General features: G+C 54.5%; 1 protein-coding gene across 12 annotated transcripts in view; it reads left to right on the top strand.

Moving 5' to 3' along the window:
• The window catches only part of PPFIA1 (PPFI scaffold protein A1), a 77,612-nt gene that overhangs the window by 46,287 nt on the left and 18,370 nt on the right, over positions 1-12,955 (top strand). For all 12 annotated transcript variants that reach the window (XM_086383958.1, XM_086383957.1, XM_086383956.1 and 9 more), the window contains 5 exons: positions 2,544-2,767; positions 4,493-4,724; positions 9,661-9,812; positions 10,493-10,665; positions 11,001-11,094. In XM_086383958.1, the coding sequence (XP_086240084.1) occupies positions 2,544-2,767; positions 4,493-4,724; positions 9,661-9,812; positions 10,493-10,665; positions 11,001-11,094 (875 nt within the window). The remainder of the gene's footprint in view (positions 1-2,543; positions 2,768-4,492; positions 4,725-9,660; positions 9,813-10,492; positions 10,666-11,000; positions 11,095-12,955) is intronic.

Raw genomic sequence — 12,955 nt, 5'->3', positions numbered from 1 at the left:
GTTTACTTTTAAGGCATATTTTTTTTTTTTTTTTTAAAGAACCGATTGATAACGTGTGGCTTCCTGTGAGGCCCGGCATAGTACTAATTAGCACAGTTTTGAAATCATCCTATGAGTGAATGGATCCACACATGCCTCATGTTTTAGTGAGAAGATTCTTGTTGGAAGTTTCAGTTCAGTTCAGTCGCTCAGTCGTGTCCGACTCTTTGCGACCCCATGAATCGCAGCACGCCAGGCCTCCCTGTCCATCACCAACTCCCGGAGTTCACTCAGACTCACGTCCATCGAGTCAGTGATGCCATCCAGCCAACTCATCCTCTGTCGTCCCCTTCTCCTCCTGCCCCCAACCCCTCCCAGCATCAGAGTCTTTTCCAATGAGTCAACTCTTCGCATGAGGTGGCCAAAGTACTGGAGTTTCAGCTTCAGCATCGTTGCCTCCAGAGAAATCCCAGGGCTGATCTCCTTCAGAAGGGACTGGTTTAAGCATCTTCATATTTTCACCTTCTTCATGGCGTGTGTTTTTTCATGTCTCTGTGTTTTGAGCTTCCACATTCAGTGGGCAGCTAGTTTAGGCCAGACATTGTTGGAACTAGGACCCCAGCAGGGACTTAAAATCCGTGCTCGTTCTTCATCCACTGCTACGTGACGAATCACTGCAGAGCTTAGTGACTTCGCAGGGAGCAGCTCACAGTCCCCAGTGCCTGTGCGTTGTCACAGGCGGTCCTGACTCAGGGCCTCCTGAGGGTGCAGACACGGGAAGGCCCCCCGGGGCTGGATGGCAGGCTTTCGGACTCACCTAGCTGCTGGGGACAGGCCCGGGTCCCTGCCGTGTGGACCTCTTCAAGGCCTGGCTTTCCTTGGAATACCCTCTGAGAGCGAGAGCGCGGGGTGTAGCCCAGGGCCTTTCACACCCCGGTCTCGAGGCCGCACACCTTCACTTCTGTTCGTGAGAGTGAGGTGCGAAGTCCTGCGTCACTCGGGCTGAGCAGGAGTTGCGCCCTCTGCCTCTTGAAAGGAGGAGGATGGAAGAATTTGTGGGCCCCTTTCTAAACCCACACAGCCTGAAGGACAGTAATGAGCAGGGAAAGGAGACCAGAGTGCCCGAGTTGTCCGAGGTGGGGGGGATGATCGTGTGTGAACAGGGTGGCCGGCGAGGTGACACCAGGAGGGTGACCTTGAACCAGAGACACAGGCAGGAAGAGAAGTAGCCACTCGGAGACAGGTAAAGGGTCGAGTCAACCAGTGGGGACGAGGGAGAGAGCAGGCCGCGTCAGGGAGGACCTGGGCTCAGGCCTGAGCAGCTCAAGGCCGGAGCCTGTTTCCTGCGGTGAGGAGGGCTGCCGGGCAGGAGCTCAGAGCTGGGCCTCCGCCCTGTGGAGGTGGACGGGCCCGTCCAGGGGACGTGATGGTCAGCAGCTGAGTGTTCCAGCCTGCATCCGGGAGAGGACTCACTTAACGCAAGGTGGACTGGGGTTGCGGGCATGCCGATGGTATTTAAAGGCATGAACAAGATTAAGTCACCAGGCAGGTTCCAGTGGAGAGAGGTGGGATGCAAGGGTAGGGCTGGGGGGCGCCCCACTTTCCGAGGTTCAGTAGGGTGCAAGGGACTCAGGAAGAGCCCCAGGGAGGGCGGGGCCTGGAGCCGAGGGAGAGACGTGCTGGGCAGGTGGGGGGGAGGCTTGCTAACGTGGGGTCCTCAGAGCCCCCGGGAGCTGCCCTGTGGGGTGGGCACACCGCCTGCTTGCAGAGACTGGGCGGGGAGGGGGACAGTAGAGGCCGCTCCTGGGGAGCTCTCAGAGACCCACGGTGGGCGCTGCAGGGAGCCCTGGAGGAGGAATCTGCTGGTTCCCGTGTGTGATTTTAAGGCAGGAGAAGGGAGAGGACGTGCTGCCCGGGCTGATGGGGGTGAACCTGTAGGCAGAGAAGGGTGTGAGCTGTGGGAGGGGGCAGGCGGCACGGGGCCCAGCAGGCACTCTCCGTGTGTCCCTGATGACAGAGCCGCCTTGCGGTGTGAGGGGCCGTCCCCCAGGACAGCCCAAGTGCCTGCGCCCCTGGAGGAGAGCGCGGGGGCTGGCCCTCCCGTCCCCCGGCAGCCCCCACTCACCCCTGTCTGTGCATGCTCAGAGCAGCCTGGAAACAGAGGGCTGGGAACCCGCGAGGACTGCATTCACCATTGATGACCGCCGAGGTGGTCGGCGGCTGCGGAGCTGAAGGATGTCTTTTTCTTCCTTTCCTTCAGCCTGGCTGATGGATGTATTTTTTTAATTTTCGGTTTTTGTCTCTGACTCCATCAGCCCATCCTTGTGAATAACCTCATAGGATTGCCTCCCGTCCACACTAAGACCTGAATGTCACCAGCCCGTCTAAGAACTGGATTCTCCTCCTGCCCGTTTCTTGAGTACTGCTCGCTTAAGAGATGGCAGTGTCTCATGAGCATGGCCTGCTTATCCACAGTCAGGGCTTCCATGTAACTTGGGTTCCGTCCCTGATTCCCGTGAGCTGCCCTGAACGTCGCTGACGAGCTGTGGTCCTCTCGTGCACAGGTGCAGACGCTGAACGAGCAGGACTGGGAGCGCGCACAGCAGGCCAGCGTGCTGGCCAACGTGGCCCAGGCGTTTGAGAGCGACGTGGACGTGTCTGACGGCGAGGGCGACAGGGACGCCCTCTTCAGCTCGGCCGCTCTGCTGTCGCCCAGCGGGCAGGCCGATGCCCAGACTCTGGCCATGATGCTTCAAGAGCAGCTGGATGCCATCAACAAAGAGATCCGGTGGGTGTGCCCGAAACTCGGCTCCTCTGAGGGCCTGTCTTGTCCTCAGAGAAGTCTGAGTGTTCCACAGGAAGAAAACTGACCTCAGGTCTGCTTCAAGAGTTTTCGGTTCCGAGATTGCCCTTGATTATAGAGCTCGGTCAGCCGGGGTGTTCTGTTCATGGTGTGGTGGCAGCACTCTGTGTGGGGGGTCGTGGGGTGCCCCTCCACCCACTCTGAGCCCCAAGGTGGGCGAGGTGCCGAGGCAATGTCCCCTGCGGCCCATGCTCCCTCCTGCATCCCTCAGTGCCCCCCACGTTCTGGTGAAAAGCCACCTGGAACAGAAAGTTGGGGTCTGGGGGGTTGGCAGATTGCCACTCGGATCTGCATCTTCCTTTCTAGGTTAACACAGTGTGAAAACTGGCTCGTTGTAGGACAGTGGTCCACGGACATGTGCTTGAGTTTTTCTCATCAGTGTATTTAAGGTGTTTTCTTTAGACGCCACCTTGGCAGTTATAACAATTTACAAAACAGGGTAGACTCCAAAGGCCTGCCTCGTGGTGAGCAGGGGGCCTCGGGTCTGGGTGCAGCCAGGTGGCTGGGGGCCCTGAGGCCTACCCGGTGCCACACAGCCGTGCCCCCGTCCCCAGTGTGTGTTCAGCGTGGCCGCAGGCCGGTGAGCCTGCGCGGGACCTGGCAGAGCTGCTGCTCAGATGGTGCTTGTCATGCCAGCCCAGGCCGAGATGCCCGATCCTGTCGGCCGAGTGCAGGGGGCACGGGGGAAGGGCAGGGGACGAGTGGCCAACCAGCAGATGCAGGTGGTGCCACCTGCGCTTCTGACGCCGTGGATGGACTGCTCGTGGGCCGCGCTGGAGCACAGACGGACTCAGAGAGATGTCTTCCCCATCCCCACAGGAAATATGGAACGGTTATGTATTAATATTTTTACAGCATATTGTCAGGTGAAAGTGATTTTCCCTTATGCAACAAGTTGATTTGATGTAAGTGGTAAATTCTGTCCATCAACTTATTATCAACAGTGAAAAACTTTCAGGATGTATAAGTAGAAATGAAACTGGAGAGGTTACAACCTGTAAGAACCTTGTATTTTAATATGAAAATCATTTTATTTGCATAATCGAGTATTTAAACTGCTGTATAAAATCATCCGCAACACATTAGGGGAGAAGAGCAGAAACCGTGAATCGTAGGTTAAAGCAGCACAATTGACGTGAATCCAGAGAACTCAGTCAAGTGATGCGTTTGTCCAAATACAACTTTAAAAAAAGAGATCAACTCAGCCCTTCATCTGGTCTGGAGACTTGTGTTTAGGAACTCCAGCTTGTTCGTGAATTGCTGTTTTGATTATCAGAGTTCCTGATTCCCAGTGGAAAAAACTTGAGGTGCCGACATGCATCTCTGCCCTGAGATCAGGGAAGGTAAAGGTTGTTAACTTCAGGTATCTCCTCACAGGGAGAGAGTCGCCGCCCAGGCCCCGTCAGAATGTTAGAGTAAAGAAGGAAAATCAAACGTGAATGAACAGGGGCCCCTTTGTAAGGCTCAGTGATAAGCTATTCTAAGTTAGACAATATTCAAAAGAGGGAAGGTTGAACCTTTTTGCTGAGATCTTAATTGAGCAACTGTTTCTGGAATTTGCTAATCGTGACAGTATGCAAGCCCCAAATTTGTTGTCCAGATACGTTCCTCTGCTGACAAAGGCAGGTGACGGGTTTTGTTCTATTTTAGGTTGATCCAAGAGGAAAAGGAGAACACGGAGCAGCGGGCGGAGGAGATCGAGAGCAGGGTGGGCAGCGGGAGCTTAGACAACCTTGGTCGTTTTAGATCAATGAGCTCCATTCCCCCGTATCCCGCCTCCTCGCTGGCCGGCTCCTCCCCGCCCAGCAGCGGGCGCTCCACGCCCCGAAGGATGCCACACAGTCCGGCGAGGGAAGTAGACCGGCTGGGCATCATGACTCTGGTACGTGTCTGCCTCCTCCCTGCCACGTCCCTCCCCCAGCAGCCTGGTTTTCCTTTTTTTGTTTGTTTTTTGTTTTTTCTTTTTTTACCCAGAAGAAAATCAGGTACATTTTTGCTACGCTCAGAGGTCTAAGATTTTTAAAACTGGCTAGTCTTTAATCATTCCGTAATTGCACAGCGACAAATTAGTCTTGGTATTTGGACCACTGGCTTAGCACGTCATCAGCCAGAGCCTGCCTCTGTAAGGTTGGGCCTGGCCTGTGCTGGGCACAGCAGCTGCAGGGAAGTTTCTGTTCTCAGGGAGCAGACAGCTTCATGAAAGTAACCATAGGCAGCTCTCATGGCGTGGGAAAGCCGTGCAGCACGTTTTCCACTGGGGATGCCTGGCTGCAGGGTGCAGGGCCTGCGGTGGGAACAAAACCGAAAATCTGCACCGGCCTGCCTGCTGATGGACCTGGCCGTGCGCTCAGGCCAGCTCTGCCTGTGAAACCAGGTTAAAAGCCCGGTGCCCCAGGGCCCCAGGGAAGACGTCGAGCTGCCTCACTTTCCCGAGTCTAAAAACAGGATGACGCCCTCGGGCTTTTGGTGACAGAGTGTGCGGCTCTGTTGCGGCTTTCTTCGTGTTTAGCTTAGGTTTTCCGAGTGCGTTGCTGTTTACCCCGTGAATCACGTGTACAGCACTCTGCTTTGTAACTGCACTTGTAGTTATCACTTTTCTCTGTCACCACCCATCTCATGTTAGCCGCATTGTTAGCCAGCGTATAATTACGTTAACTGTGAATCCTTTTAATTTAATTTAATTTTAGCAGCACGTGAAGTGGCAACTAGTCCATCTTGTGGTCTTTTGACACTGTTTTTATGATTTGCATCATTGGCTAATTAGTTGATATTTAAAATTCTTTGACGATTTCATTGTGGTTTCATGCTTGATTTCTGTCTGAGTGTTTGTAAAAGAATAGTTCTGTGTATGTTTTCCTTGCTGTTGGAGTTCTCTGACGGTGTGTCTGCTTTCATCATCGGTGTTGATTTCCTGTCTCATCCCGTTGTCTGTTGAGTCATCGTCAGTCCAGACCCCAGCCTCCCGCCCCCCGCCCCCGAGTCTGTAGTTACCCGTCCATCTCCCTCCCGTCCCCCCGCTTGCTCTGGTCACGGCAGTGCTGTGGTCCACAGCGTGTGTCCCCTCAGTGGGGTTTCTGCTCTGTCTTCATGTCTCACTAAACAGTGTTCTTCACCCATAGCAGGAAGTTTGAACCAGCGTATCACTGTACAGTTACAGCGTAGTGTAGATGCGTCGTGCACTACGTAACGTGGAATTCATGCATGAGACTGCTCGCATAAGGAGGTGGCCCTCCAAGTGTAGCAGTAATGGACTCCTGCCACAGCGGCCTTTCAGTGTTGTGTTTGTATTTAAGCCTGTAAACCTCATCAGCTTTTGCACAGTTAACGTCTCTACTAGACTCTTACAAAGCACCTTCTATGGTTCACGAAACGTGGAGCCTGCACCTGCTTATGCTAGCTTTCATTCTTACATATTTTCCCAGGGAATCTGCTTTAATAAATTTATTTTGAGAAGTTTTAAATCAAATTCTATGTCAGGATTTTACGTTAATGTTCAATAGGTGGTTAGATTTGTTCAGTGTTAAAATAGGTATTATGGTAACTTCCTCCTTATCAGTTAAATTACTAATTTAAAGTATAACATGTTTTTTATTAAGAAAAACTAACTTATAGAGAAGTTTGGCTGAGAATAGACAACTGTTAAGGCCTTTTGTGGTACAGAATGCTGTGCTTTAATAAATCATGATGTTGTAATAGAATTGTATCTTCCTGAGAAATAATTTATAGTGTTTCTCTAGTAAATCTTGAATAGATTATTTAACTTCTGTGGTCAAAAAAAATGTTCTGTTTCCAGTCACGCGCTCTCTAACTCTTCACCTCGTTACATGTTTGCCGGCATTTTTGCTTTACTGTATTTGCCTATACTGATTCTTGAATTTTTAGCTTCAAAGTCACAGTAAATCTGGTTTCTCTTCATTTCTTTGCATGCATCTGTCAGCCTAGTGATTTAAGGAAGCATCGTCGAAAGGTAAACTAATTTAGTAATTTGGCTTTAGTTTCCCTGTGAAGCATTAAAGAGTCCTTATCGCTTAATGTGCATGAACACCGTGTGGTTATGTCCTGGTGAATAATTGACGTTTTAATGGTGGTGATGAAACACCCACCACTGAAAATGTGCTGATGGTTCTGTTGGAAATAGGTCATTCGCTGGGACAGTTGTAACAGTTTGCCTCTCTCCCACTTGTTTGCCTTCTGATCATCTCATGCTTGTTTATAATAGACATAGTATTATTTATTATATTTAAAATGTTCTTTACTTATTTTTTCTGGCCATGCTGCACAGCTTATGAGATCTTAGTTCCCCAACCAGGGATCAGACCGGTGTCCCAGCAGTGAACATGCCAGGTCCTAACCTTTGGACCACCGTGGCATTTCCGCTCAGTGTTTTTTAAAAGAAATGACTGAATCAGAGCCACAGATGTTAGATTTGGGGGAAGCCAGTTCAGTGACGGTGGGTAGCAGCGTGCAGGAGACTCTGCACCAGGCCCCGTGTCCATTGCTCTCCCTGTCTGTCATCTAATCCCGCAGACACCAGGTGAGGTCCAGGCTGCTGCTGTCCCCATTCAGCAGCCATGGGCACTGAGGCAGAGAGGCCGGGCACCCTGCCCAGGCTCACACACCCAGCAACTCAGTGCGAACTGGTCTGATCAGAGCCTGGACCCTGAACCATGGTGCCGCCCACTCGCTCTCCTCCCGAGGCTCCTTTCTCCATCACGGCATCCCTGATGGAGGGAGCCTCGGGGGAGCTCAGGGCCTCTCCCCTCGGGTCACTTGGATGAGCCCCGTTGTTGAAGTACACTGCCCCGAGGGCTGGCCTTCCTGTCCCTCTCCCGCTCCCAGCCCGCTGACCGAGCACTCCTGGGCCTTCCCGCAGGACTGGGGTGGCCACGCTCCAGTTCAGGCAGCTCAGTGCCCGGGAGCCCTTCTGCTGGGCACAGCAGAGCAGCGCCGTCCCCCCGGGGTTGGTGACCTGGGTGTGCCGCTCGCCCGCTCTGTGGCCTGCTTTGCTCTCCTGTTCAGTGAGGACACGGCACTGCCCATCCTGGCCACGTGGGCACCAGTGGGGTGGCTCCCGTCCTGGGGGAGGGCGGCCAGGCTGCGGACCCAGAGGCTTTCCTCGGGAGGAGGCCGGGGGAAGCGCTGGCCGCGGGCCCCAACTCTGAGGCAGGTGTTTGTCTCCATCGAGTCCACAGTCAGCCCAGGCGTGTCACTTCTCTGCTCTGTTCTCTCTTGTTTTCTAGGTTTTATAAATGCTTATTTTAACTTGAATCTGAGATTGATCCCTGTTCAGTTCCACGTGGATAATTTCTAGCCTTTGTAGCCTTCTGTTGTCTTAGGGTTGTTGTTGGAGCTCAGGGGAGGGTGCCCAGTTTATCCAGCTGCTGTTAAATGAGTTCGGCAGGATTTTGCACTAAGTCACTGTGTTGTCACCAAGCTCCTGTGGGGCTGCACGGGATCAGTGTTCTTTACAGAACCCACTAAAAAAGGCACAGGTTAGTTGGTTAAAACAGCGCACTCGTTGTGTATGAAAACACTTGCCATGCCTGTTCCCTCAAACCTCCCCTGGCTTAGTCACACACCCACGTGTATCAGTGAGACCTGCCTGGACCCTGAGGGCTTCATCTGTTCCCCACACTGTTGCCCCCACCGTCTTTCCTGTCCCCACACCCAGGACCAGCGGAGAAGCTGGGAGTCCAGGAGAGAGCATTTTTTTTTAATTAGTTGATTTTTTAATTGAAGGATAATTGCTTTACAGCATTTTGTTCTTTTCTGTCAAACCTCAACGTGAATCAGCCGTAAGGCACACATGTATCCCCATCTCCCTCCCCATCCCACCCCTCTAGGTTGATACAAGATCATCTCTTAATTAGACTTAGGGGTGCTTTCGGAGAAGGCAATGGCACCCCACTCCAGTACTTTTGCCGGGAAAATCCTATGGTCGGAGGAGCCTGGTTGGCTGCAGTCCATGGGGTTGCTAAGAGTCGGACACGACTGAGCGACTTCACTTTCACTTTTCACTTTCATGCCTTGGAGAAGGAAATGGCAACCCACTCCAGTGTTCTTGCCTGGAGAATCCCAGGGACGGGGGAGCCTGGTGGGCTGCCGTCTGTGGGGTCACACAGAGTCGGACACGACTGAAGTGACTTAGCAGCAGCAGCAGGGGCGCTTTATGTAAACCACAGTGAGCGAATTACACTCGAACTGTGTGTAAGCACTTCAGTGGGCAGCCCCCAGTCTGTATGTTACCGAGAAATACAAGCCAGGCACATGGTGTTCGCATGGAGGGGTTAGGCACCTTTTCCGTGTTTCACTCGTCGTCATGGGCTGCGGTAACCTGCGCATCACTCAGGATGATCTTGGGGGGGTGGTACAAGTCGTTTCCTTTTTTCCTTCAAACAGAAAGGTCTGGGTGGCTTTGTTGAGAGGTATCTTCCTCTCGCCAGTGGTCTCTCTGAGCTGCATCTGCTGATGAGCACCGTCCTCTTCATCAGGGCAGTTCATGCCATGCAGGGCTCATGGTGCCGGTGTGGCTCTGCTGTCCTGCCCAGCGGGGCTGTCTGCTCGCTGGATTCCAGGGAGGCTCCCATCCGCGGTCTCTGCACTCAGTTGGGGGCTCCCGCTGCCCCACGGCCCCACTTTGCTTGACCAAGACAGTCCTTTAAGATGGTATTAAGCTAGAACAAGGCTTTTTTTTTGTACTTGGCAGAAAGCACATCTAATAGGTTTTCAAAAACGTTTCTGGTTATAATGTTAAAGCCTGTGTGATCGCCTTTTTCAACACAGCCCATTGTTACCCGTTTTACGCTTACCTCCCTCAGCTGCCAGCTTCCCGGGAAGAGGTACGAGATGACAAGACCACCATCAAATGTGAAACCTCGCCCCCCGCCTCGCCGCGCTCCCTTCGGCTGGACCGGCTGCACCCGGGGCCGCTGCACGCAGCCAGCCACGAGGACATCAGGGACGCCCGCAAGTACGCGTCCCGCGCGTCCCGGAAGGGCGGTTTAAAGGCGTCCCACGGGGCTCGGCGCCTGTTTGTAGTGAGCTTCAGGTGCCGGGGGGAGGAGCTCAGTGGCCTCAGTGATGTTAGAAAACCTCCGTCTCTACGGATTGACTGCTGGGGGAGCTTTCTTCCTGCTCTTGCCAGAGGTCTGCCCAGCCTGGGGCGCGTTCTGGCGGTGACGGCTCCGTGCCTCTTGGATGCGCTCTTGAGGTCCCTCCCTTTCCCTCAAGGGTCTCCTCTCAGGAGCCTGTCACCCCTGTGCCTGTCACTGTCCACATTCAGACCGCCGCCTGCCGAGCTCCCGGTCGCCCTGTGGAAGGCAGGGGTCGCTTGCCTTCTCCAGGAGCCTTGTCACCCACCGAGCGGTGACCCTGAGGGAGGGTCGGGTCGTCCTCTGCCCCAGCTGGTCTCGAGTCGAGGCCTCCTTGGGGGAGAGCTCGAGTCAGGGAGTCTCAACTTCCCGGGGCGATTGTCTATGTCCAGGAGCCTGCGTTGCTCGTGGGGAGTGTGGTTGGTGAAGCAGACTCCACTGTCTGTGCGAGGTTGCGGCGTGGGTGTGGCTGGGAGGCCGGTTCCATCAGTAGCTCGTGTGGAGGCGTGTGTGTGTATGCACAAGGGCGCTGCTTAACGGGCATTCTCTCTCCCCGAAGCTCAACGGGCTCTCAGGACGGCCCCGTGAGCAACCCGAGCAGCAGCAACAGCAGCCAGGACTCGCTGCACAAAGCCCCGAAGAAGAAGGGCATCAAGTCCTCCATCGGCCGCTTGTTCGGCAAGAAGGAGAAGGGCCGGCCCGGACACCCCGGCAAGGAGGCGTTGGGGCCCGGTGGGTGCTTCACTGTGGAGGGGAGGGCTGCAGCGTGTCCCTTCCGCGAGGCCCCGCCCCGCCCCCACGAGGCTCCTGTCACGCACGCTGGGCATCCTCCTGGGAGCAGGAGCGGAGGAGGCCCCTGTCTTCATAGTGGGTCCGTCCACCCCGCATCATTCAGGGTCTCCCGGGCAGCGGAGCCTGCCGCCCTGAGCTCTTTTCCCCTGTGGTGTCATCCAGTCAGAAAGTCGGCCTCCAGAGCTCTCTTCACTCTTCTGCAGCTGGTCACAGAAACACCTGCCTTGGCCATGCTGATTTCCTCTTAATGTCTCGACCACTCTGCTTCTTTGTAGCTGGTATTTCAGAGACAGAAAACTCATCTCAGGATGCCCTCGGACTCAGCAAATTGGGAGGACAAGCTGAAAAAAATCGGAAACTTCAGAAAAAGTAAGCTTTTTGTTTCTCGTCGACCTCACTGAGCAGTTTTCGGTTGTTCCTCATGTTGAACTGTTTACTGATGAATGTGGCATCCTGCTCTGGATGTGTATTACCTTCTGAACGCTGAACCCAAAGCCTTCCTGAAACTGCACTTTCCGGAGGACTTAGAGCATCTGGGATTCGGGAAGGACTCGCACGCAGGCTTCGGGAGGTTGTCTGACGGGGATGGTTTGGGGGTTACGCCTGAATCCTGGCTCCTCACAAGTGAGCTCTGGGGCATGGGGAGCTCAGCTTCCTTGCGCCTCAGTGTTCCCGTCTGTGAGGTGGGAGTCATCCTGGTGCGTCCCTCAAGGGCTTTTACGAGCATCTGCTGTGCAGATACACCTGCGTAGAGGTGACGAGGCGCCTCAAACAGTGCCAGCCCCTGGTGTATGGGTGCCCATGGCTGGGAGTGAGGGTGGCCCGGCGGGGACTCGTCTGCAGCTCTCGGGAGCCCGTGGCTGTGGGCAAGGGCGGCCCGGCAGGGACTCGTCGCCAGCTCTCAGGGGAGCCCGTGGCTGTGGGTGAGGGCGGCCCGGCGGGGACTCGTCTGCAGCTCTCGGGAGCCCGTGGCTGGGGGCGAGGGCGGCCTGGCGGGGACTCGTCGCCAGCTCTCAGGTTGGCTCCTCACGCCAGCAGGCCGACAGGAAGTCACTGTGTTGCCCTTTTTTCTCCCCTCTGATAGGTTCTGTATTTTTATCTTAAATGGACTGTTTTGTAGTCGTACTGAGTTTTGATTCTGAGCTGTCACGGTTCTGAAGGAGGCAGTAGCAGGGCAGAGCTTCCTGCAGAGGAGCCGGGCGTGGCGGTGCCCCCGCGTCGGGCAGGGGTGTGGTGTGAGCTCGTGTCTCTGGGTGCAGACCGTGCTCCGGGCAGCACAGGTTGTGTGCTGAGTGACACCTCCCTGACCAGAGATCAGGAGGCGACTGAGCCTGTCCCAGTGAGCTGACAGGTGAGCGAGAGGCCTGAGCGCCTTGTAGCCTCGGGTGAGAGTGAGCCTGTGCGTCGGGAGGTGATGGTAGGGTGGGAGTCCTGGGCCTCGAGACGGGGACGCCCCGTGGGCTCTGTGGTCAGGCTGACAGCGGGGACGGCCGTCTGGCTGCCATCGGGCACCTTGAGAACCAGCGCTGGCCTGGACCTGGGCCGGCCCGGAGCCCATGGGGCCCTCCTCCAGAGCCCGTTTGCTGCCAGCCCTGGAGTTGCCTGCTCGTTTTCTTTTGTGAAATGTGCCTCATTTTAGCACTCTCCTCAGAAACCCCAGTTTCCTTGCCTGAAATAACGTTGGTGAAGTTCCGAGTGAAGTGTCTCTGTGGTTGCTCACGACAGTAGGAAGGGATACTCAGTCTTTGGTTCCTGTAAGTGGAAATTTGAGGAAGCCACTTAACAGCAAAATCTGACATGAATGTTGCTGTGTTTGAACTGCATAAAGATGTTTTAGAATAACTTGGGGTCAGTGTTTTAGGATAACTCGGAGTCATTACCACTTGGTTTTTTGAAACTTAAAATGCAGACTAGGCTTTTTGCCTCCTGGGACCGCGTGACGAAAATTTGTCCTCTGGAATTTGCTGATGTGTTTTATTTCACATCCTCATATTTAACTATCACAGGGACACTGAGTTTGCGGCCCTCTGGTCCTCCCACCCCGCTGCTCCCCAACATTCGTATTTCACGTGTGAGCCAGTGTCACGTCAGTTGGCCAGAACGTGTCACTGTTTCACGCGCTTAGCTTGTCGTTCTCAGGAGGTATGCTTGAGCCCTCGAGAGTATGAGCAGAAAGGTCTGTTGGGTTGTTTTCCCCAGCACGTGATTCAGTTACGTGTGGGGTAGGAGT

Source organism: Bos grunniens, chromosome 29 (assembly GCF_055505025.1).
Source record: "Bos grunniens cultivar Pamir isolate PY7600 chromosome 29, Bosgru_T2T1.0, whole genome shotgun sequence".
In the NCBI taxonomy this organism is placed as follows: Eukaryota; Metazoa; Chordata; class Mammalia; order Artiodactyla; family Bovidae; genus Bos; species Bos grunniens.
The sequence above is the reverse complement of the archived record's forward strand: the minus strand, read 5'-3'. Positions and strand labels throughout refer to the sequence as shown.